The sequence below is a fragment of the Pogona vitticeps genome, chromosome 4, assembly GCF_051106095.1.
Source record: "Pogona vitticeps strain Pit_001003342236 chromosome 4, PviZW2.1, whole genome shotgun sequence".
NCBI classification, from domain to species: Eukaryota; Metazoa; Chordata; class Lepidosauria; order Squamata; family Agamidae; genus Pogona; species Pogona vitticeps.
Window position 1 is genome coordinate 117352176 of NC_135786.1, and position 26187 is coordinate 117378362.

The following is a 26187-nucleotide window of genomic DNA, read 5'->3' on the forward strand; positions in this document are numbered from 1 at the left end:
GAGGGCCTTCTCTGTTGCTGCTCCCAGATTCCGGAACTCCCTCCCATGGGAGGTCAGGCTGGCCCCATTGTTGCTATCCTTTCACAAGCAGGCAAAGACCTTTCTCTTCATACAGACTTTTCCTTAGTGACTGACTGTCTAGGAGAGATTTTAAAAAGAAACAACTTGCATTTTGTTGCTTCTAAATCTGTTTCAGTAGTGCTTTACCTATCATTTTTAATATTACGTTATTAAGTCATTTAATATTTGAATAATTCACTGTTTTTAATTTTAATATTATGTTTTAATGATGTAAGCCATCTTGGGTTGAATATGGCATTAGATGTAAAATGTTGCATAAACAAAGATATCTATACAATTTGGGTATATCCTTTGGATTTTCCACATGCAGGATTTATACTGCATGCACACGTGCACTCACACATACACACAAGCCTCATGAGGAGAAATTCCATGTTGTATATGCTTGAGAAAACAAAGTGACATGAAAAGATACTAACCTAGATCTGTTTCCTTGCTAATTGCCATTTCTTCCTCTTCGCCTGCTCTGTTTGTATGATAGACTTGCTGAACTTGGAAACCAAATCTTCCTTCCTCTGCTCCATGTTTCCAGCTCCAGTCACTGCCTTTATCTGTAGAGTTACTTGGGAAGTAGTTCTGGCTATTGAAGGTCATGCCTTCATTATCTTCCCCCTGTTCCTGTATGTCATCTGGTTTAAGCGAAATCCAAGTAGCATTGAAATCTTCAGAAATGGATTGAATTTCATCTTGGTGACTGTGACTGGACTCTGGTAAGTGAAGACTGAGGGGCATCTTGATGGCAGGAGACACTGTTTGAAGAGCTGGAAACAGTGCCCTTGGCACTGTGTAGTCATAGCTTACATGGGTCATTTTCCCATTGAAGTTATAATACTGTGCTCAACAAGGAATAAGAACACAAAACAAACACTTTTAACCCACTGTGCTCCAAAATCCGTATAAATGCTATCATTTTGCAAACCAAACTCTTTTGAGACAGGTTCCTCACATTACAACTCTGCACCAGGGTTAAATGTTCAGGAAGTCAGACGATGATGGGACTGGTTCGACTTCAAGTCTTGAAAAATTTACCTTTTTAAGTGATAGCTCCCACAGTTACTCAGTTAGCATGTAAATGGGTAGTATGCTGTAGTAGAAAAAGACATTTTTCCAGGATCTGCCAGCTCCCTGACTAACTCTCTTAAAAGGAGGATTCAGAGCCAACCCATGTTTCTTTCTGGCATGACAGTCTACTTGAGGAAAGCCACTAGGTGCAACCAAACCAGCTTCACTGTTAGGCAATGGAAAGTGAGAGCTTCAAGCAGCAGACACTACAGACAGTGGGGCAGCCTTTGAATTGCTTCTCTGAACTGCCAAATGTGCTTGATTGTGTTGAAAACATTGAAGGGGATGAAATAAAATAAATAAAATTGTGGGGGAAATGACCCAAATTAAGCAGAGATGACCTATGTAAGAGTATTCACTGACATGCACAGTCTTTAAAATGACAAACTTTGTTGCTAATATAATACTGCCACCTGATGGGTAATAAATGAAAGCAAGAGTGACATCTGGCATGTTTACACAGAAGCTTTTAAGCTAATTTACATGCTAGGAAGCAAGAAAGATAAATAGCCATTGCTAAGAAGCAATGCTCATTGCTTGTAATTTGCTTGTAATTAACTTTATAGCAAATTGCTTGTATTTAACTTTACAGCAAGTTAAATAAACAGAAGCTTAGAATATAAACAGCCATTGATTTATTACATCCTTAAGCTGCAAGAAATATAACAGAGTGCTTATTGTAAACAGAGATGAGGCATCAAAACATCAATAGACTTCACATAGACTTTTAACTGTAACCTGTAATATTATGAATTGATTTTGAGTGTCTAAAAGCAGCAATGCTTTTCATTTTATATTTTCTTATGAGAATTTTGATATTTCTTCATGCATTTTCAAGAAAGCTTTTGAAGTTTATAATATTTTACCTTTTCATTGAGATGTTACAGAGATGTATTCTCTACCCTTTTAGGCTATAAGCTCTTATAGGTCTAAGAATGTAACAAAAACATTCTTTTTGGCATTTATTGTATTCTTGATTTTGTATTTTCTGACTTAAATATTTACCTAAAGCTTAAGTTCAGTTTTCACATTTTTAAAATTATGTGCTTACAGTTTTACTCAACTATAAGACTTTTGGATTGTATGTATTTGTGTCTACAGTTTTTCCTCACAACTGTATCACTTTCTTTAATATATTTTGAACTTTCTATCTTTAGCAGCAGGAACCAGTTACCTTGGGAGTTGGTGAGTGCTCCAACATGAGGCATTCAAGAAAAACGTAGATAATCACCTGGCAGATATGCTTTGACTGTATTCCTGCATTGAGCAGGGGTTGGACTTGATGACCTTGTAGGCCCCTTCCAACTTCACTTTTCTATGATTCTATGAAAATATAGAACCTAGAAGCTATATAGAAAAATAAAAGGCTTGCAGAAAATTAACAAGCTTTGGAATTGCCAAAAATTATTGCAACAAGGAAAATACTTAGAAACCTGGACGAGTTTTTGAAATGCTTGTCAATTATTGTCTGGTTTCACTCTGGGATTAACCTTTTATTGGGATAATGTCATCTAAGATGAACCATAGGCTTCTGTTCTCTATGGATTCCTGGGGAAAGTCTAAGTGTCTGACAAAACCTTCCACTACTCTCCTCCATTGGAGGACAGAACTGTATATGTCACTCAACCTCTCCTGGGCTTCCTAACCTAGGCTGTTGCATCAGGTGCGGTAAATGGATGATTCTGGAAGTTGTACAACTCCAGAACAATAATGGTTCCAAGCTCTGCTCAACAAGATCTGAAGCCAGTGGCTAAATCCTAAGTACACATGAAGTGTGGTGAGTAAAATATTAGTCTTCCCTGAAGGCTTTCCCTTCCCTCCCTATCTTCTTGACTACTTAGGTGACACCTTTGCTTGCAGGGTCTTACTGATTTTAGTCAGCCAGGGACAAAGACAATAAGTTTGGGATTTCACCCTGTGCCATGGTGAAAGCTGTGCATACCAACAACCATGAAGGAAAGGAAACCTTTGAAAAGTAACAGGAATTTGTTTGCAGAAAAAAAGTCTATAGGTATGAGACATTTTGGAGGTCAGGGCATGAACTCCCAATGGGCTTCTGTGGCTTTTTAAAGATTTATCCAGCGTTTTTCAGTGACCTGGTACAACCTGTATGAACACAGGAACCTGATGTAAAAGGCAAATGTGGTTAAGATTTAAGCAGAATCACTCCACTTGAAAACCAGTGTGTCTCAAGAACTCATCCCTCAGACTTGGTTAATGATTAGGCACGGTTCTCTTGAACTACATGCTAGCAGTCCTGAGATTTGCAAAGGAGAAAAAAAGCAATCAAATCATATAGCCACCCTTACTCACCATGGCATTGAGAGACTGGTTGGTAGGCCCCTGAGCAATAATATACTCCAAGCCATCAGAGTAGAGGTTGGAAGGCCGGCGATATTTGAACACAGTGCCAGCCACTCTGAAGTTCTGAGGATTATCAACAGCAGAATTCCCATTGAAGAAAAAGTGCCCAGATTCATCAGTCAGTGCTACCAAGGAAATAGAAGAGAGACAAACGTCAAAATGATTTACCCTTAGAAGAGGTGATAAAGAAACTAAACTGGAAATTCACGAATCTGGCCTCAGAGGTTTTTTACCAACTCTCAGTAGCCCTTGATCTCATTTGCCGACTTAGCCAATCTCTGCCTTCTCCAAGTGGCAGGTTGTTGTTGTTTAGTCATTAAGTCATTTCTGACTCTTCGGGACCTCATCGAGCAGAGCCAGGCCCTCCTGTCTTCCACTGCCTCCCGGAGTTGGGTCACATTCATGTTGGTAGCTTCGATGACACTATCGAAACATCTCATCCTCTGTTGTCCCCTTCTCCTCTTTCTTTCACACTTGCCCAACATCAGGGTCTTTTCCAGGGAGTCTTCTCTTCTCATGAGGTGGCCAAAGTCCTTAGCTTCAGGATCTATCCTTCCAGGGAGCACTCAGGGTTGATTTCCTTCAAAATGGATAGGGTTTGCTCTATTTGCAGTCCAGGGGACTCTCAAGAGTCTCCTCCAGCACCACAATTCAAAAGCATCAATTCTTCGGTGGTCAGCCTTCCTTATGGTCCAGCTCTTCCTTCCTTACATCACTACTGGAAAAACCATAGCTTTGACTATGTGGACCTTTGTCGGCAAAGCAATGTCTCTACCTTTTAAGATGCTGTCTAGATTTGTCATCGCTTTCCTCCCAAGAAGCAGGGGTCTTTTAATTTTGTGGCTGCTGTCACCATCTGCAGTGATCATGGAGCCCAAGAAAGTAAAATCTGTCACTGCCTCCACATCTTCCCCTTCGATTTGCCAGGACGTGATGAGACCAGTGGCCATGATCTTAGTTTTTTTGACGTTGAGCTTCAGACCATTTTTGCGCTCTCCTCTTTCACCCTCATTAAGAGATTCTTTAAGTCATCCTCACTTTCTGCCATCAGAGTGGTATCATCTGCATATTGGAGGTTGTTGATATTCCTTCCGGTAATGTTAATTCCCGTTTGGGATTCCTCCAGTCCTGCCTCTCGCATGATGTATTCTGCATATAAGTTAAATAAACCGGGGGGACAATATACAGTGTTGTCGTACTCATTTCCCAATTTCCAACCAATCAGTTGCTCCATATCCAGTTTTAACTGTTGCCTCCTATCCCACATATAGATTTCTCAGGAGGTAGATAAAGTGGTCAGGCACTCCTGTTTCTTTAAGAACTTGCCATAGTTTGTTGTGGTCCACACAGTCAAAGGCTTTTGCATAGTCAATGAAGCAGAAGTAGATGTTTTTCTGGAACTCTCTGACCATGTTAGCAATTTGGTCTTGAGTTCCTCTGCCCCTTCGAAATCCAGCTTGTACTTCTCGGAGTTCTCGGTCCACATACTGCTGAAACCTACCTTGTAGGATTTTGAGTATAACCTTGCTAGCGTGTGAAATGAGTGCAATTGTACGGTAGTTGGAGCATTCTTTGGCACTGTCCTTCTTTGGGATTGGGTTTGGGGTGTAGACTGATCTTTTCTAATCCTCTGACCACTGTTGATTTTTCCAAAACTCTTGGCATATTGAGTGTAGCACCTTAACAGGATCCTCTTTTACAGAATTAATCTGTATTGCAGGTCGAAAAGTCTGTAGGTCAAGGCTCCATTGACCTATAATGCATTGAAAACACATTAATCCGCAACCAGCCAATTTTGTTCCATTTGGGTTTTTTTTTTCCGGTCTGTGATTCTCTGGCTGCAAGTCGAACCTAAATTTTGCAGCCAGAGCCATCTGTAAGTTGAGGGTCCACTGTAGTTCAACTGGAATGCCATCACCTCCACTGGCCTTGTTGTTAGCCATGCTTTCTAAGGCCCACTTGACTTCACTCTCGAGGATATCTGGCTCAAGCTAAGCAATCACACTATCCAGGCTGTCCGGGACATCCAGATCTTTCTGGTATAATTCCTCTGTGTATTCTTGCCATCTCCTCTTGATGTCTTCTGCTTCTGTGAGGTCTCTCCCATTTTTGTCCTTTATCATGTCAATCTTTGTACAAAATGTTCCTTTAATATCTCCAATTGCTTTGAACAGATCTCTGGTTTTTCCCTTTCTGTTCTTTTCCTCTATTTCTTTGCACTGTTCATTTAAGAAGGCCCTTTTGTCTCTCCTTGCTATTCTTTGGAAGTCTGCATTAAATTTTCTGTAACATTCCCTGTCTCCCTTGCATTCTGTTTCCCTTCTCTTTTCTGCTATTTGTAAGGCCTCGTTGGACAGCCACGTTGCTTTCTTGCATTTCCTTTTGTTTGGGATGGTTTTCGTTGCTGCCTCCTGTACAATGTTACGAGCCTCCATCCATAGTTCTTCTGGCACTCTGTCCACCAAATCTAATTCCTTAAATCTGTTCTTCACTTCTACTGTGTATTCATAAGGGATTTGGTTTAATCCCTGGAAGCATCATATCTTTTCGCCTTTTGTTTCTGTTCATGGGGTTTTCTTGGCAAAGGTACTGGAATGGTTTGCCAATTCCAGCTCCAGGTGGATCGCATTTAGTCAGAACTCTCCACTATGACCTGTCCATCTTGGGTGTCCCTGCAGGGCATAGCCCATGGCTTCTCTGAATTACTCAAGCCCCTTCGCCACGATAAGGCAGCAATCCATGAAGGGGAAGTGGCATGTAGTTCTTCGAAATCTCAACCTTCAAGGAGAACTTTAAGGCATTTCCTAGTCTTGGTACCTGAGATATTTTTAACTTCAAATGCCATGTGCTCTGCCACTGAGCTAGATCTTTTTTAGGTGACTTTTAAGAAAAAGTTATTAAAGCATGCACAGCATGTGATTCTCTTAATCTGCCACATCTTCAGGAAAAGTCCCAAATTATGCATGTTGTGGGCTTGAAAAGCACACGGCTGAACAAATGTACCCTGGACATTTATCCTTCTCCACAGCCCTTCCCCATACTTCATTCAGATGTAACCCTTAATTATAAGTATTTTATGGATTATACAACACACAATTAACACATTTTGATTAGAGAAAATAGATACATGTAGGTATGCAGTGAGAGTTAGATAAAGATGAAACTCTGACTTTAAAAAGCATTCTGTGCACATTTAGAAACAGTTAATTCATGGTATTTAAAAGCTCCTGATTGAAGTCACTATGATTGCAATGCTTAAAGCTTCTTTGATGCATCTGATGCATCAAGGAATAATATTTACTCTGAATTGATTGATCTCAAAATATGAACACCATATTGTGTGTGCTCAGGAGATGTATGCATGTACACTAATTAAGTCACTTAAGTACTCTAATTTTTGCATTGGAAACAAATGTGCCCAATTTACATTCTTTTTCATTGCTTACCCAGGATATTCTCTGTTTTCCTCTGCTCAATAATGAGAATGTCTGTAGCACCAGCAGGGATGTTGGTGATGAACACATATCCTGAGAAATTGAAATCACATAAAAATCAGAAAACCCAGATAAGGTAAATATGCAGATTGGCAGTGTTCTGTGAAGCAGTTTATTAATGTCTCTGTTGTCACAAGAGTGAATTTAGTTCACTGCTTTTGAACAACTTCATACAGATTGTATGCTCAACAGGCAGCTGTAATCAACCACTTACTTATAATACTTGTCTACTGCATTCTTCTTTTAGTTCTCCACTGTAAAAAATGGTGGGTATCATCTGCACAACTGAGGGCCCCATTCCTCAAAAGCTTCATGTTGATCCTGCTGAGTTATTAGATTTGGCATGCAGGGTTTTCTGCCTTTAAAACAAGATGTTGTGCTACTCTGCAACCTGTTTCAACATTTTTACATGTTTTATTTTTGGAAGGTTTTCAGGAATAATTCAATAGATTAGCTTTCTGGTTGTGGAGCCAAAGTTTCAATTCCTCACTACGTCTCCTGACAGAAAAGCCAACCTGTGCGGCCTTAGGAAAACTGCAGTTCCAGGGCACTCCCAGAAGAAGGGAAAGGTAAACTAATTCTGAATACTCTCTACCTAGAAAACTCTGGAATGGGTCACCGTAAGTCAGATTTGGATGATGATGATGATTAAAAAACTACAGGCACTGTCAAAATTATAAAAACATTGACTTGTAATATATAACTGATACAAGTTTTAACCAAAAACCTAAGTATATGTTAAATATCAACGAAGTATTTATGCAGTTCCTAATATTGCCGTTTTTTGTAGCTCTGATGGTGGTGTGATTTCTAAGATCTACAACTGCTTATATTTTTCACAGCCTTTATTTGCCTCTTAATCATTTCAGTTGTTGTTACAATATCGTTCATTTGTTTTCCTTGAGTTTCTTTACAAATGTATTAAATCCACGAGTAGCTTTCCCACATTTCTTTCCAAAATTGTTCTGTACATGAACCTAATTTCTTTTGCTCTGCATTTTCTCCTAGTGACATATAGAATAATTGTTGGTTATTTCAAAATTGTATGTTTTCTCTATATTGTTTCAAGAGTCTATTACATCTTACAGTTTTCTTTGCTGTAGCTGTTACATGCTGTTTTAATTCTTCCATAGTTTCAACAATCATTTTCCTTTCTAGGTCATATATTTTGGCTGTTTCCTTGCGCCAACCCTGTTTGGGATCTTTTTTGCTGTCATGCTGAAGCACACCTTTGGAACTGCAATAGAAGGTGTCTATTACCATCTCCACACATGAATTGGAGGTTGTTCATGACTTTGGATACCTTGGCTCAACGATCTCTGACACTCTCTCCCTAGATGTTGAGCTGGATAAATGCATTGGCAAAGCAGCTTCCACATTCTCTAGACTCACAAACAGAGTATACTTTAATAAAAAACTGACGGCATATACCAAGATCCAGGCCTATAGAGCATGTGTTCTGAGCACACTCCTGTACTGCAGTGAGTTCTGGACCCTTTGGGCATGGCAAGAGAGGAAGCTGAACACATTCCATATGCATTGTCTCTGATACATTTTAAGTATCACCTGGCAGGACAAAGTTCCAAATAGAGTAGTCCTAGAAAGAGGTGGAAATTTTAGCATGCATACATTACTGAAACAGAGGCATCTACATTGGCTTGGGCATATCATGAGAATGGCTGATGGTTGGATTCCAAATATCTCCTGTATGGAGAGTTAGTGCAGGGAAATTGCCCCAGAGGGAGACCACAGCTGCAATACAAGGATATCTGCATGCGGGATCTGAAGGGCTTAAGAATGGATTTCAACAGATGGGAAACCTTGACATCTGAGCATTCAGTCTGGAGGTAGGCAGTGCATCATGGTCTCTCGCATTGTGACACTTGCCCAGCAGGCCGAGGCAAAGAAGCAGTCCCAAAACCAGCAAAATCAGGGAGCTGGACAGGGGACAGTGTGGAAGGAATTGTCACTCTTGAATTGACCTTCTCAGCTACACTAGATGCTGTTCCAAGTCCTCCATACAGAGCATGTTACTGTAGTCTCTTGAGACTGAAGGATGCCTAATCTAATCTAAAATCTGAAATATAGGAGCTCAATCCAGTTTTATTTAAAATTATTGACATAGGAAATAGTGAGATGTTAAACAATAGAGGCAACAAAGAATCTCCTTGAAATATTCCTCTTTAGATGCTAACTTCACCAATTTATTCAACATGGGCCATTAAGAAAAAGAAGCCAAATGCACAGTTATAAGATGGGTGATATCTGGTTCAGCAATACTACTTTATCACCTTGATAGGATGGAGCACTGGGTCAAAAACAACAGAATGAAACTCAACAGGGATAAGTGCAAAGTGCTGCACCTCAGAAAAAAGAAACCAACTGCACATTTAGAAGATGGGGGGATACCTGGCTCAGCAAAGCTACGATCAAGAAGGATCTTGGAATTGTTGTAGATCAGAAGCTGAATATGAGCCAACAGTGTGATGTGGCTACAAAAAAGGCCAATGGTATTTTAGGCTGCATTAATAGAAGTATAGTTTCCAAATCCCACAAGGTATTAGTCCCCCTCTATTCAGCACTGGTTCGACCTCACCTTGAATCTTATGTGCTGTTCTGGACACCACACTTCACGAAGGATGCTGACAGATCGGAACAAGTTCAGAGGAGGGTGACAAGGATGATCAGAGGGCTGGAAACCAAGCCCTATGAGGAAAGACTGAAAAAACTGGGCATGTTGAGAATTGAGAAAAGAAGACAGAGGGGTGATATGATCATACTTCTCAAATACTTGAAAGGCTTGAAGAGGGTCAGGATCTCTTCTCGATCATCCCATAGTGCAGGACAGGTAATAAAGAACTCAATTTACAGGAAGCCAGATTTCGGTTGAATGTCTTGAAAAACATCCTAACTGTTACAGCAGTAAGACAGTGGAACCAACTACCTCAAGAGGTGGTGAGTTCTCCAACGCTGGAGGCATTCAAGAGAAATTTAGACAACCACCTGGCAGATAACTTTTGATCTGTATTCCTGCATCAAGCAGGGAGTTGGACTTCATTGCCTTATAGGCCTCTTCCAACTTCACGATTCTGTGGTTCTATGAAGATAGTTTCCTAATTTTCCACATTTTCTTGGGGAACTTCTGAATATTTTTATTGATTCCAAATTTTTAGGCAGGTGTTAATCCAGCTATGTGGTGATGAGTCCAATGCCCTCATATAGTCTATCCAGGTCATGTTAAATTATGGGTTTTGTGTGTGTGTATTGCATTCTTTAGTATTATTTTGTCAATAAGCAGCTGATCTTTCATGCCTCTTGACTTTTTAAAGTTCCCTTTCTGTTCAGTTGGGTACTGGGCATTTTCAATTAAGTAATTATACACTGATCTTGCAACTACTCCTCTAAGGAGCTTGAACCTTGTTGGAAGGCATGTAATTGATCAAAAATTACTGTGTTTATTGCCCTTTTGATGATGATAATGATTTCAGGAGCGCAACTCTACGTATAAACAAGGGAATGTGTTTTTAAGTGAACATGTCAATTTTCTTTTGCGCTATTGCATTTTGGATGCAGAGCTGGTGACAGTGGCTCTTTGGCGGTGATTCCACAACACGGATTTAAGGAGCAGCATCCAGTTATCTCCAATTAAAATACCTTTTCAGAAAGTAGACAGATCGACTGTCTGCCTGTCTGTGAAGTAAGGTGTGAACTGTTTTAGTAAGATCTTGCAAGAATAGCAATCAGTTTTGCCACTATTAATTTTATGTTTATTTAGAAAGGGCTGAAATTAACTAATATAATACTGTCTACATAATCACTGGCAGCATTTTCCAGGGTATCAGAGAAGGTTGTTTCCCAGCTGAACATGGAGATGTTGGGGATTAAACCAAAGCCTTCTGAATACAAAGCATGCACTCTACTCCTGAGCTATAGCTCTTCTTCCAAACAAGGGCACAGAACATCCAAAATTAAAGGAAGCATGGCTTTTGGTGCTTCTGTCCCTGCCCGGAAATAACATCATTGGCTCAGAACTAACAACTAACAACTAAGAACTGTGAGTTTCACCCCATGAATAAGGACCATAAATTAGCACCACCATTTGTCATGAATTTGCTTATGAAAGATGAAGAGTGATTTATTTTATAGGAGCGAACTTAGGCTAAAAATCCGTTCGTGTCTGTGTGCAAGTTAGATCGAAGCAAGATCTCCAAGGTCAGTTCTTTTGCAGTAGAAAAAACTATGAAGAACAAGGTGACCGTTATCCAGTAGCCAGGCAACTATCTCAACTCAGACGGACAAGGACATCAAAGCTTGATTTAAGAGAGATGGGAGGAAAGAGAAACAGAGGAGGAGATGGACAGAAAGACAGCCTGGACGTCTGCCCGAACGCAGCCAGAGAATTCCAGCACGGAAGAATGAACGACAGAAGAAAAGCTACAAAAGGATCTTATTTTTCAAATTAACAGTAAGATAGAACTCTGTTTGGAAATGTAGTTAGCTTATTTGTTATTTTGGTTTTTTATAAAGGAAAATGTCTTGTGGTGATGGCTGGGGTCTTTTGGAAATGATTGTTTATGTAAAGATGTCATGTTTTGCTCATTTAAATTCATTTATAGCTAATCTCTATTTTTCTAATAAAATATAAAAAGGCTGATTGTCTGAACGTTGGCTTCTTGCAATAGACCATAAGCTACTGATTTGTTTAATCAGGCCAAATTTAAATGCTACCAATTTAGGGTCCTACCTATAAGAGAGGAGGAAGATTAAATATTCTAGAACTCCTGGAAGTTGTTCTTTCTAAAAATTGGATCAGACTTGGGTGAACGGGTGAAACAGTTACCTAGGGTAAAATTAAAGGACCCAGTTTTACCTGATAAGGAACTGATCATTCCGGACACCTCTCTGTTTCGTGTAAAAGCAGTTTCTTAGGAAGCTCGCTTTTACGACACCATTGATATCAAGGACAAGGCTACAGGCCCGTCGCCAATGTTTCTTTCTTAAGCAAGGTAGTCGAGAGGGTAGTGGCCGATCAGCTTCAGGCGCTCCTGGATGAAACAGATGCCCTGGATCCATTCCAGTCGGGCTTCAGGCCGCGCCATGGTACAGAAACGGCATTGGTCGCCCAGTGCGATGACCTACTTAGGGAGGCCGACAGGGGCAAATTGTCTCTGCTGGTCCTCCTAGACATCTCAGCGGCCTTTGATACCACTGACCACGGTATCCTCCTGGGGAGGCTCACCGAGTTGGGAATAGGTGGCCGGGCTTTGGCCTGGCTCCGTTCCTTCTTGCAGGACCGTCCCCAGAGAGTACAGCTTGGGGAGAGTGTCTCGGCCCCGTGGAGCCTCAATTGTAGGGTCCCACAGGGGTCGATCATCTCCCCAATGCTGTTTAACATCTATATGAGGCTGCTGGGTGGGGTCATCAGGGGGTGTGGAGCACTGTGTCATCAGTATGCAGATGACACGCAGCTCTACATCTCCTTTTCACCTACTGCAGGAGATGCCATTCTGTCCCTTCAGCGCTGCCTGGAGACCGTACTGGAATGGATGCAGGAGAACGGGCTGAGGCTGAATCCGGACAAGACGGAGGTACTAAGGGTGGGTGCCCCCACAGTTGGGGACTTGGGAAACTCCCTCACTTTTGGGGGGGCCCTGCCCGCCAGGGATGGGGTTCGCAGCTTGGGGATCCACCTGGACCCGGCGCTCACTATGGAATCTCAGGTGGCGTCCGTGGTCCGTACCGCCTTTCTTCATCTTAGGCGGATAGCCCAGCTGTGATCCTACCTTGATGTTGGGGTGCTCACCACCTTGGTGCATGCGCTCGTAATCTCAAGATTAGACCACTGTAACGCGCTCTACGTGGGACTACCTTTGAGGCTGCTGCGGAAACTACAGGTGGTGCAGAATGCGGCAGCCAGATTACTCAGTGGAGTGAGAAGATACCGGGGCAGGGCTTTGTTGTGGTGCTGCCAGCAACTCCAGAGAAGAGCTCTCTGGAAAAAACTGGAACACTCCGGTCCGGGATCCCCCTTTTGAAATGGGGATCAAAGGAGAGTCTAGAAGAAGTCTCTCTGAAGCAGATGGTGAGCAGCAGAAGGAGAAGAAAGGGAGGCAGACCCGGACTTTTTTCTTCTGAAGAAATCACCGTGCATGGACTGGAGCGGGCGCCATTTTTGGCACTGAGCCGCGAGGAACCCTTTACCGGGGGAGAGGAGAGCAATCAATATAAACTAATAATATATAACAAGTAAGTAAGCTGAAGCCTCTGATTTATGAAACAGCCTCATTAAGCTGAAATAAGAATGAAAATATTTGGCTGAAAGAATAAATGCAGCGGCGGGTTTATCTTATCAGTCTGACTCAAAAGCGAAACTAAGCTTCTCCAAGTGAACTCTTAAAACACCAGGCTGATTCTAAAGCCCAGAGTCTGAGATGGAAAAATAAATCTTATGTTTCTGGAAAAGAATCCCAGACAGCAACACCGTCTGACTGGATTTAAGAGACTTCGGTGGATGCAGTGTGGCTGGGATACGTTACTCTTTGCCTTCTCTGGACTTTGTGAACTATAAATAATAGAATCTGGTGATTTTCGGGAGAAGGAGCTGACGTGGCCGACTGGACTAAGGAGTATTAAGGGGTTAATGAAGATCACAAGACGAGCTCCAAGGACAATCTACTGGACAGTTTGAGACTTTATGATTGTTGTTTTGTTTGTCGGACTGCAGACCACGTGTGTCCAATAACAGAAGCTTGCTGAACCCAGGAGAAGAAGAAATAACTGCGTCACGGTTCTATTTGATATTGTATTTGCTGGGCTAAAAGTTGATTTTTATATTACAATATTTGGATAAAGATTGGAGGGAGATCTAAGGGGAGGTTTATGATGAGGGGTTTGAATTGTTGATAAAATTGTGGAAACTGTGGAAGGATTTCTAGGGGGTGATTATTGTGGTATTTATACAAACCCCAAAGCCTGAGATGGACCCCAAAAATTCAAAAGAACAAATGGAGACTTAGTCTGTTCAATCCCAAAGTTCTGGAATAGTGGTGCAAGAAATAGAAAAGGAATGGCAGATTAATATACAAAGGCTAATATTAACAGGGTTTTAGCGAGTGAATGCAGGTCTTAGCAAAATAGAAGATTTGATGAAAGGGATGAAAGAGGGGACAGTAGATGCCAAACAAAACTTAAATGAAGTTGTACAAACTTTAGAATCGTCTGTATTAGACATGACACCAAGTAATATGAATGCAGTAGAGAGTTATCCAGTGACCCATGCAGCTTCCAAAATTAAAAAGCATTATGACAAAAATCTTAAGGAGGCAGAGATACTGAAACCAGACAATCTTATGGTGAAAATATGGGAAGTGAAAAAATGGATATTCTGTCAGATGGGCTGAAAGACTGTTCAATTCAAAAAGAAACTGAACGATGGGATGTATTGTATAAATGACAGCAGTTACCAGACAATGTTGGAATAACATAGAATAAAATAAAAATTAAATGATAAGATAAAAGCAGGAGGGTAATCAAACTGTGAAAAAGCAAAAAGTTGATATGTATTAGTAATATGAATTGATTGGATGATGTTATACTTTATGCTCTCCTATCCCCCCAAACCATTTTTCCTTCTCTATCCCCTCTTTCTTTTTGTACCCTTTATCCCTGTTCCTAAATAAATATATTAAAACAGGAAAAAAAAAGGAAAAAAAAGAGTGAGAAGATACCAACATATCTCGCCCACTCTGGCCGCATTGCATTGGCTGCCCATCCGATTCCGCAGCGACTTCAAAGTGCTGATGCTAACGTTCAAAGCCCTAAACGGTTTAGGACCTCGATACTTGGCGGCACGCCTACTCCCACCAAGATCTACCCGTGTCACTCGTGCGAGCCAGGAGGTGAGGCTGAGGAGCCTAACGCCGAGGGAGGCCCGGAAGGAAAAGACTAGAAATCGGGCCTTCTCGGCGGTGGCTCCTCGTCTTTGGAACAACCTACCTCCTGAGATTCGCGCGGCTGGGCATTTTTAAGAAACAATTAAAAACATGGATGTTTAGGCAGGCCTTCCCAACAGATAACTACTGACGCCTTTTCCCTTCTTCTACAGCTCTCCCATTCTCTTTGTATTTTCTGTTATGTGAAATGGTTTTATCTGTATATAATTGTATTATTGTTATGTTGTTAGCCGCCTAGAGTGGTCCTAACAAAACTAGATAGGCGGGATATAAATTAAATAAATAAAAATAATAAATAAATAAATAAATAAATAAATTTATTCTCCAACAGAAAGAAACAGCTGGGGCTCAGCAAGAGCATCAGGCTGGCTATCACTGCTACTCTGCTACCAGCTGAACCAACTGCCTTGCTCTGCTAAATGGCAAGTATAGACAGGATTTCTGTCTGTGTTGGAATTATATTGTTTGCATTTCTGAAGAAATGGTGAGGGATTTTGTCTTTCAATTTGAAGGCAGACTTTAAGATTGACCATGAACATAGCCAACCACGGAGAATGGTGCTCTATCCCCATCTAGTGTTGTGGAGATGTCTGGAGCATTTTGTGAGTGTGCTCTTGACTGTGAAAATGGCACCACTTTGTACATTTAAAGGAGGGACAGTGGCAAGGCTGTTTCTGCTTTCTGACATTCCATGGTACAGAATCTACTGAGTGTGGCTAGCTGAGCAGTGTTCCAGAGCGTTTAGAAGGAAGACAAAGGCCACCGCCGAATGTGTGAGTGGACAGTCTGGCCCAGGGGCTCAACCCTCGTTAACTCAAGCTGCACAGGGATATTCATGTTTGTATACAAATACCCCCATCTCTAGTTTCAACCGCAGAGCTTCATTTCCATGCTTAACTAATGTAATACTGCCTACACACACACACGCTCTTACACACACATATAAACACTTTCCAAATATAGAAGCAGCATAAGGTGCACAAAAAAGCATGCCCTGCTTCTGATTCAAATTGCTCACTTCAGAAGCTGCTTTTCCTATCCAGATATGGCTTTGATGCACACGTTCACAAGTAATGTGTAGCTCTGCTTTTAAGTCACATGAGCACCAGTTCAGTCTTACAACTTCCTGCAGAAAGGCAGTAGACATACACATTTATTCCCTTTTATATAAATAAATCAAGTTTCCCTACAAGCTCACCCTTGGCCCACCCTTCAGCCTCAGATTTGGGAATGAGTGCCTATTATAGCACAAGACGTTCATTTTGCCACACTTCTGCTTCAAACCAAAATGCAGCATAGGGAAATACTCAATATTGACAGCAAAGTATACCTAACTGTGAGATCCCTTTTCGGAAATTGCCTGATACTCGATAGCAAGTGCTTCCATTCCCTCCACACACTCGACACCGGTCCATCACTTGGGAAGAATAGAGGCTGCCATCACATCCTATTGGCTGGGGAAAAGAGGAAGCAAGCTTAAAGTCTGAAATCTCCCTTATGAGCATAATCAATAGAGCTTATTCATACACTATTTGATACTCTTCCTTCTCTTTCCCAGATAAAACCAAACCAAAATATGTGTGTAGCTAAACTTGCAGACATTCACCCTTTCTAACTCTTGCTTTACCTCTCCTCCATCTCCCCTCCTCTAAATTTAGATAGTAAGCAGCTGTTTACACCGCTCGAGAACATACTGGTTGTGCTGCATGCCCACTTTGTTTCCTTGGCAGAAATTATAATGTACCCAAATGTCTTGTATTCCTTGCCCATAGCTTTTTATTTCTCCCTTATCTTTGGGAAGCACACCCTCCCCACGAAGGTCGTAAATGTTTAGGTCTACCTAGTTCATAAATCTAGAAAAAAATAAAGAAAAACATTCAGTGCAGAACATGAGATTTGTAAAATTATGCATGGTGCTGAGAAAATGGAGGTAAATGTTCTCTCTGATGATACTGTAACATGGAGAAAACACCCACTGAAATAATAAATAATAAACTGGGAATGGACAAAATAGAAGACTTCATCCAATGCTGGATTTGAAACCAGCCATCACCTTAAATAGCCTTAACCATACATTTAAACATGCTCACAGAAAACAGATTTATCAGTGGTTACTCATCATGAAAGCTAAATGGAAGTCCCAGAACAAGGGTGGAAAATCTGTGACTCCTCTGCATGTTGTTGTATTGCAGTCCCTGTGCTGGCTTAATGGGAGTTGCACTGCAAAAACCTCCGGAGGGCCATACATTTCCTCACCCTGCTCCAGAGGTAAGTGTCTCTTTCATTAAGGAAAGAGGAAGGATAAAAGAGACAATAAGAAATACTCTTCTGGAGTTTCCCAGAGGCAACTGGCTGTCCACTCTTGGAAACAGGATGCCAAATTAGAAAGCTCTTCTTACATCCTTGACTGTGCTTCTATGTTTTGCTACGCTGAGAAGTCCTCATGCCACAGTTCTAAGAGGTATCATAGCTCCACTGAACACAAGAGGCAAAACCCCTGCAGATTCTAAGTGAATCCCATACACAGCTCCTCCTTCCAGTGTTTTACCTCACATTTCCCATTGATGCAGACCCCTTGGTAGGTTCTGTCCTTGCATGAGGTGCCATCCTGGGCTTGTGCCATTAGCTGTCTCTCTCCACTCCTGGTAGTGCATTGGAGATCACAGGGCTTGTTAGAGATGCTGGTATAATCATCTAGAGCAAAACATGGGAGAAATGGCAACAGAGGAGGAAGATATCAAGTAGTTCAGGAGAAAGGCAAAGAGAGGCAGCAGCTCTTGCCCTCTAGAAATCAATAGACTGAATCTGACTCCATTGAAGCTGTCTGTAAGTCAATGATTTCAAACTCTGAAAATCCCATCTGAAGTATCTTGCTGATTCCAGGTGTAGAAACAAACTGGCCATACTTATCAGAACATAATAAAAATCATCTGGTTCTTAGCAGGTCTGAAAATTAGGTAAATACAACCTCAAATGAACAACAACATATTATACTGAGCTATGAATTATTTAACAAAAATAAAGCCGAAATGGAGAAGCCATGAAGTACACCTTGTGATTAAATAGCTTGTAGAACCATCTTTAGCAGCAGTAACTTGAAGTAACCATTTTCTCTATGACTTTATCAGTCTCTCACATCATTGCAGAGGAAATTGGCTCACTCTTCTTTATAATGTTGCTTCAGTTCATTGAAGTTTGCGGGCATTTGTTTGTGAACAACTCTTGTAAGGTCCTACCACAGCATTTCAATCAGGCTGAGATCTGGACTTTGACTGGGACATTGCAACACCTTGATTCTTTTCTTTTTAAGCCATTCTGTTGTAGATTTGCTGATGTGCTTGGAATCATTGTCTTGTCGCATGACCTAATTTTGGTCAAACTTGAGCTGCTGGACATATGGCCTCACATTTGACTCTATAATACTTTGGTAGTCATTGTCAACTCAATGACTACAAGGTGCCCAGATCCTGTGGCTGCAAAACAAACCCAAATCATAGCCGCCTAGAGTGGTCCAGACCAAGACCCAATATGAGGCCTAACCAGTGCTGATTAGAACTAACACCTCGTCGGCTTTGGAAACTATACTTCTGTTAATGCAGCCTAAAACAGCATTGACCTTTTTTGTTGGCTCATATTTAGCTTGTGATCCACAACAACTCCAAGATCCTTCCTGTTCATAGTTTCGCTGAGCCAAGTATCCCCCATCTTGTAACTGTGCAATTGGTTTCTTTTTCTGAGGTGCAGTACTCTATTTTATTTATTTATTTACAATATTTTTTAGCCACACCATTACCAGTGGCTTCTGGGCAGTGTACAACATTAAAACTTAAAAACATTAAAAACATTAAAAAGACAATATAAAATATCCTATATTAAAACAATTCTTAAAACATTAATAGCCTCGTGGCGCAGTGGTTAAAACGCTGTACTGCAGCTAAAACTGTGCTCACGACCTGGGGTTCAAATCCCAGGTAGCCGGCTCAAGGTTGACTTGGCCTTCCATCCTTCCGAGGTCGGTAAAATGAGTACCCAGCTTGCTGGGGGGGCAATGTGTAGCCTGTATAATTAAAATTGTAAACCGCCCGGAGAGTGCTTGTAGCGCTATGGGGCGGTAATTAAGTCCAAATAATAATAATAATAATAATATTAATAAGTCCTGCTGCTCATGTGGACAGTTAGAGAATACTGTTTAATTAAAATGCTGGCTAAACAGAAAGGTCTTTGCCTGGCGCTGAAAAGCCAAAAGTGTTGGAGCCAGGCGGATCTCTATAGGGAGGGCATTCCAAAGTTGGGGGGCAACAGCCGAGAAGGCCCTATTTCGACATGCCATCCCCTTCACCTCTTTCAGGGATGGCACCTTTAGAAGGGCCTCCTGGCCTGATCTTAGAGGATGGGCAGGCTCATATGGAAGAAGGCGGTCCTTTAGGTAACCAGGTCCTAAGCCGTTTGCATGTATCCATGTTGAATTTCATTCTGTTTGTCATGGTACAGATTATTAAGGTTAAAATGTGAATTGTGGATGGGATATGTAGTTGTGAACAATGTAAAATGGATTCCATATTGGTTCTGTGTATGAATGATTTTGTATGTGGAGAGTGTATTTCCAGAGGGCTGTGGGAATGTTTTTCCTTTAGGCCAGGACAAGCCAACACAAGATAAGAAGACCAGACACTTGTGGCGTAGAAGGCGATGGACTGAGAAAAACAACACCTGTTTCTCATGAGAAGAGAAGGAGGGACTGCTTCTATAACCTCATGCCATGATTGGATGACAGCTTGAGAGACGAAGGAGAAGGATGGTTCCAAGAAGATTGAAAAATGAACTTTTACTATGTGCAGAGATCCTTCTTTTGTTCTACACTTTTGTGCTATTTTTTCCATCATAGGTTTTTCTAGGTCATTTTGCCTGCTGCTCCGTGCAGGTAAAGGACTGGGGAAGATGTAGGGAGTTAAGGAATGAAGGGGGGCTTTATGTCCTTTGCCTACCCTAAGGAAGCTTTTAGTGATTTTTAGAGATTTTTAGAGCTACTGTAATTAAGGTGAATTATTGCTCTATTTGTATTTTATAACAAGCCTTGAAAACGCAAATTTGCTATGCATTTGCATCAAACTGACTTTATTCTGTAAATCTATATTTTTTCAATAAAAATAATAATTATAAAATCTTTTGGTCTCTTCATCAGTAAAGCTGTCATAGCTATACCCTGAGGGGGAAGCAAGGCTACTGAGTCCTACCTTATTGAGCCAAGTAGATCTAAGGACTACAAAGCTCATGTGTAACTTTCTATTGATTTTTCCTAAGGTTGAGCAAGTATCTTTTTAGGGCAGACTTGTAAGAAGAAGTCTGTTGTACGCCCTGGCTGAGGTCATCCAGGACTCAACCCAGCTGCATAGGGGTGCTCAGACTTCCAATTACTCTCTGTCCGACCAATCAAGTTCTCCTTCACAGGAAACTGGTCGTGACACTGTTGTTTTTGGCCCAGTGTTCCATCCTATCAAGATCATTTTGAATTTTGTTCCTGTCTTCCAGGGTATTCGTTAATCCACCCAAGTTTGTGTCTGTGATGATTTGTGTTTTTATGTGTATTAGAATGGGATATGTAGTCCTAAGATTGTCCCAATAGCATCCATCTTGATTTAATGTCTGTGTCTGTGGTAGGAAAGTTTTTCATGCTGTTTCAGAGAAGCTTCGCTCTCTGGTTATCTTGTTGCTAAGATGAGTAGAGAGCAGAGACTTTCGTAGTCATAATAATTCTGCCACAAAACTTGGTAACAACTCTCAAGCTCCCATGAGAAAGTTAGGCGGGACAACAAGACCCAGGAGGGGGTGTTCCTTATGAAGAATTCTGGGAAGAAGAAGGAAGTTGGTAAGAAGTTGGAAAAAAGATGGAGTTGGACTGAGAAAGGACAGACACGTGCTTTTTCCCAAAATGGATTGTAACTTTTGGATTATAACTGGTATCTAACTTTTCCTGGTGGATCATGGACTATGGAATCACAGGAACGTAAGAATGACTATGCTTATGCATTATCCTAGTTTAGAATGCTTTTAATTATTTTATTTTTCTAGCTGGAGTGGTGGGAGTGAGCTGTCTGCCTTGTTATGAAAATGTTTCTAACTGAATTACTTTGCAATAATCTGAATTCTTTTCTGAACCATATTTCTTAATAAAGCAGTAATGTTTTGGAATTGCATGCATTGGTTTCTTGAACAGACTAACCTATCTAATTGGCCACGTGTATTTGCTACCACATATAGAACCCAGATTAGCCTGAGTTTAAACTCATGGATGTGTGTGTGTGTGTGTGTTGCTTTTCTTAATAAAGGAGGTGGATTTGAGGAAGGAGTGTTAGTCAGGGCCTAGCTGAGAGTCTTGGGCTCATCTTAGCTCCTAAAGGACTGACTAAACTTTGGAATCTCTCCATTCTCCGGCATCCCCGGTATCTGCAAATCTGACAAGCATTCCCGGCACTCCCTCATACAAATCATTAATAAAAAAATGTTGAAAAGCACCAGGCGCAGGACTGAGCCTTGGGGTGCCCCACTTGTGACCTCCTCACAGTTTGAGAAGGAGCTGTAAATCATCGCCCTATGAGACTTGATCTAGCCAGGCCACAACTAGTTAGCTCTCTAATCTGCTAATCCCTATCATGGGGCAATTTGTCAAAGGGTTTGCTAAAGTCGATATACAATGTCTACAGCATTTTCTAGGTGCTTGTATAGTGACCATTTCACAATTTGTTCCAGAATTTTCCCTGGGATTGACGTCAGGCTGACTGGCCTGTAGTTCCCAGGTTCTTCTTTTTTGTCCTTTTTTGAATATAGGGACAACATTAGCCCTCCTCCAATCATCTGGCACCTCACCCGTTTCCCATGATTTCAAGAACATAATGGACAGCAGTTCTGAGAGTTCTTTGGCCAATTCCTTCAGTACTCTCTGATGCAGTTCATCCTTGGATATTTGAACTCATTCAAGGTGGTAAAGTAATTTCTTGGAAGGACCATACTTCACAGAATTTGCCTCTATATCTGGATAACTGAAATCTCATTGAAATCCATGCAATTTGTTTTTCAAAAGCTTTGTCGACTTCTACTCTTTTATTTGAGGGCCAACTACCAACTTCCTTTTGTTTTTTTGGCCCCAATTAGATTGAGCCAGATGCTCTCAATGGGACAGCCAAACTCCTCCTCCTGTATGTCTGTTCCAGAATTTTTTTTTTACATATACTGCAACTCCACTTCCCTTTATGTTCTTTCTATTCTTTCTGAACAATTTATATCCTTCAATTGCTGTATTTCAGCCATGGGAGTAACCCTACCAAGTTTCAGTTATTCCTATCATGTCATATTTGCTGTCCTGAACTAAAATTTCCAGTTGGTTGTTGTGGGTTTTTCGGGCTCTTTGGCTGTGTTCTGAAGGTTGTTCTTCCTAATGTTTCACCAGTCATCTTCAGAGGACAGGAGTCAGAACTCTGTATGTGCTCTGGTGCAGTTTGTTTGGATAGTTGAGCATTTATAGCTGTGGGATCAGCTAAAATTTCCAGGGCTTTTTTGTTTGTTTTCCATATTTCTGGCATTCGTATACAGGCAGCAGAGATTGTGTGATCTGTGGCCTGTTTGTATATTTTTAGGAATATTACTAGTAATGTTAATGTTGTTATTGACCTCCATTTGAACAGTTTCATCTGTCCCTCTTATTGTGAGTAATGCTTCATCCTTCCTTAGCACTGTCCTTGCATCTTATTCCCCCTTCCAATTCAGTTTAAAGCCCTCCTGATTCAAGTTCTTCATGCTCTGGCCAAACACATTATTCCCAGTACTTCTTAAGTGCAAGCCATCTCTTACTAGCAGTTCTTCTTCCAGGAAGCTTAATCCGTGGTCCGAAAAATCCAAATCCCTCATGTCGACAGCGTGTTTGTAGTTAAGTCATTCACCTGCAGTATTTTCCTTTCCCTTTCTTTTCCTCTTTCTAGTACTGGTACAGTATCTGGGCCTCAAAGTCCTTGAATTTCCTTCCCAGAGCTTCAAAGTCTGATGTGGTTTCTTCAGAGCTCCTCATGGGCTGTGTCATTTGGCCCCGCATGGACAAGAAGAAAGGCATATGTATCTCTGGGTGATGGCAGTCCTTCTTGCCCTTTTTACCTCCCGGGAGATAGCATACCTGGTGAGGCCATGGATCTTCCTAGCATATTTCGGTCTCAATTCCATGTAATAGGAGTCCCCTACTATAACTACTGTGTTCTCCTCTTTTCTTTTCTTTTCTTTTTGGGGGGGGGGGGTAGGGTAAGAGTTCAGTGACTGTATTTTGCTGTGCTTCAGCTCTTCTCTTGTCCTTCTGTGGGGTCTCCACTGCATGCTGTCCAGCAGACTCCTCTTCAAAAATCTGAAAGCAGTTTTGCAGTTCCACTGGTGAAGAGTTTCTTCTCCTTCTTTTGCTCCTAGCTGTGACTCTTTTCCATGGTGGTGCCTCCCCTGTGTTTGTACTCTCCTCAGCACTCTCCTCCGCTGCTTTGCTTTGGTTTTCTCCCATCTCCTGTGCCCCCTGTGACAGCTGCTGCTGCTGTCAAGAGTTCTATCAATGTAGGCTTCATCTTCCCTTATAACCGTTAGTGTCGCTACTTGGTGCTCCAGTTCTCTCACTATTTCTTCTAACTGTGTCACTAGTTTGCACTTGTTACATGCGTACGTCACGTTAAATTCAGAAACAAAGACAAACATAACAAAAACTTTGCAGGTTACTACTACTGAATTGTCTCCAGCCTCCATAATCCCCGCTAGCTTTTTGCTTCCAACTGATTGTTTATGAATGCCCGTCCATTTTATTTTGTTGCTTTGGCTGTAGTTGGAAGCATCTACAAATATATAACTATATTCTAAAGAACAAAAAAAAAAGTTGGTAGGGGCCTCCCCCTTTGCAACTTCTGTTCACGCTCCCTGGTCGCAAGTTCCCTAGGTCTGTCTTTAGCTTTATTTGTCTGCTGTGCTCTGCCCTAAGTCAGGTATCAAAAGGCCCTCCCAGAACTCACAGCTACTACTTATAGCTCTCAGCAGTAATCAGGACACTCCCTTTTCTGTTAAGCCAAGCACATGGCTCTAAAGCTGATCACACAGTCATTCTGTCTGCGCAATTCCTAGAGGTTACTCCAGGTCCCTTCTTGATGTTACTCTTTAAAAACCACTCACCTCTCTGTCTTTTTCTCCTTGGTCTTCCCTTCCCCCAGTGGATCTGTCCTTCCTACCTTCCCTTCCTATTTCTTCCACTGGGAAAATCCTGTTCACTCACTCTGGTCCCAAGCTCCCTGGGTCTGCCTCAGTTTCATTCCTCAGCTGTGCTCTGTTCAGAGTCAAGAATCAAAAAGCACTACTTTGCTCCAGTGCATCCTAAGTGCATCCTAAGTCCATGTAACTTCTTAAAGTGCATAACTTCTTCCAGTGCATCCTAAGTGCACATAACTTCTTAAAGCCTAACAGGCTTAGTTTGTAGCATAGGTTTTCAAGGATTAGTGCCCACTTCATCCACAACAGCTAGTGGTTCAAGAGAAAGGAAAGGGGAAGCACTTTTCTTAGCTATGGGATCCTGTCTTTACTTGCATTAAATTAGCAAAGACAAGCCAGGATTATATACAGTGGTGCCTCGCATTACGACATTAATTCGTTCCAGCGAAATCTCTGTAGAACAAAAACGTCGTAATGCAAAAATAAAAAGCCCATTGAAATGCATTAAAACCTGTTTAATGCGTTCCAATGAGCTGGAAACTCAGCGTCCAGCGAAGATCCTCCATAGGGCGGCCATTTTCGGTGCCTGTGCAGTGAGGAATCCGTCCCAGAAAACAGCAGGGAGCCATTTTATTTACCTGGTGGCCATTCTGAAACCACCGATCAGCTGGAGAAAAATCGTCATTTTGCGAAGAATCGTTTCCCAAAGCAGGGAACCGATCGTCGCAAAGCAAAAAAAACCCCATTCAGACCATTGTTTTGTGATCGCAAAAGATTGTCGTAGTGCGGTTTCGTTGTAATGCGGGGCAATTGTAAAGCGAGGCACCACTGTATATCAAACAACAAACAAGACAAGAAAAATCTCATTTCCTCCTATCTCACAACCCTAAAATCATAAAAGCTTTGAGAGGAAACAGGAGTAGAAGCTTGAATAGTATGTGTCCCTATTCCAGTTCTGGTATTAAAACCAAACATTTTGCAGTCAGAAGCACCTTGTTCCAAAATTCTGCCCCAGTTTGTGGCCTGTAGTGTTCCAGTGAAAAATAAAGAGACCCAGCAAGCTTAAAATCTGTCCCTCCCTCACCAACAACTTCCACTGAGTAATGCAGCAAAGGCAAACCTGGATAAAGAGGAGTCCAATGATAATAGTGTTTCCCAAAGGCTTTGGCATTGAAGTTGGCACACTGATGCTGCTTGAAGCTAGCTGTATTGGCAGGACAAAGCTGGAGAGACAAGAAATTGAGGCTTACCAGGTGTTCATTTTCCAATTAATAAAAGGCAACCATGGAGAACTGCATAATTCAGGCAGAATGTACGACTCATCTGAACTTTAAGCATTTAGTGATGTCAAGGTTTCTAGAGAAAATGCCAATGCTCAGTGCCAGATGCAAGGAAGGATTTGAATCTTTCTCCTTTCTGCACCACTATTCTGGCAGGAAGTTACGTTTTTTCTATCGGGGGGAAAGTTAAACTAAAAATGTTATCCCCAGCCAGCAATCTGAAATAGTAAATTACACTCTACCAAAAGCACTAGTACTGTTCTGCATGTATAGAATGATATTCCACAGACCTGGCACAGTCAATGGCTGATCTTGGAGCAGTTATTATTTCTCAATATAAATTGCCTCATCGACTGATTGAGAGAAGAAAGGAGGCTGAGGACTAAATTTCAACTTTATTGTAACCTTACAGAAAAAGTAGAATTATATTTGAATGAATGAATGAATGAATGAATGAATGAATGAATGAATGAATGAATGAATGAATGAATGAATTTCACTTTAAAGAAATTAAACCACTTATAGTTTTTGCCGTGATCTCATACTAATAGTTTACTCCTTAATTCTTAAAGAGGTAAAAAAAATGTGATGCCCTGTTGTGATCTTTTTGTTAAGTTATTTGATTTGATTTATTTAGCATTTTTAAACTCTACCTTTTCACTTTTTAATTCTTCAAAGTAACCTATAAACCAATTTTACTAAACATAAACTTTATATCCCAGTAGGAAAGAACAGGTT

The 26187-nt window shown here is 41.2% G+C and overlaps 1 protein-coding gene across 6 annotated transcripts in view; it reads right to left on the reverse strand.

Annotated features, from left to right (window-relative positions):
• LOC110077042 (ADAMTS-like protein 2) overlaps positions 1-26187 on the reverse strand; it is a 92382-nt gene that overhangs the window by 47308 nt on the left and 18887 nt on the right. For 5 of the 6 annotated variants that reach the window (XR_013544621.1, XM_072998172.2, XM_020789715.3 and 2 more), the window contains exons 4-9: positions 25290-25392; positions 17502-17647; positions 16284-16407; positions 6954-7034; positions 3457-3632; positions 501-912 (exon numbers count right to left, since the gene is read on the reverse strand). Coding sequence is in view for 5 of the 6 variants with exons in the window: in XM_072998172.2 (XP_072854273.2) it covers positions 501-912; positions 3457-3632; positions 6954-7034; positions 16284-16407; positions 17502-17647; positions 25290-25392 (1042 nt within the window). In the remaining variant the exon portion in view is untranslated. The remainder of the gene's footprint in view (positions 1-500; positions 913-3456; positions 3633-6953; positions 7035-16283; positions 16408-17501; positions 17648-25289; positions 25393-26187) is intronic. The other variant, XM_072998176.2, reaches the window with a different exon arrangement.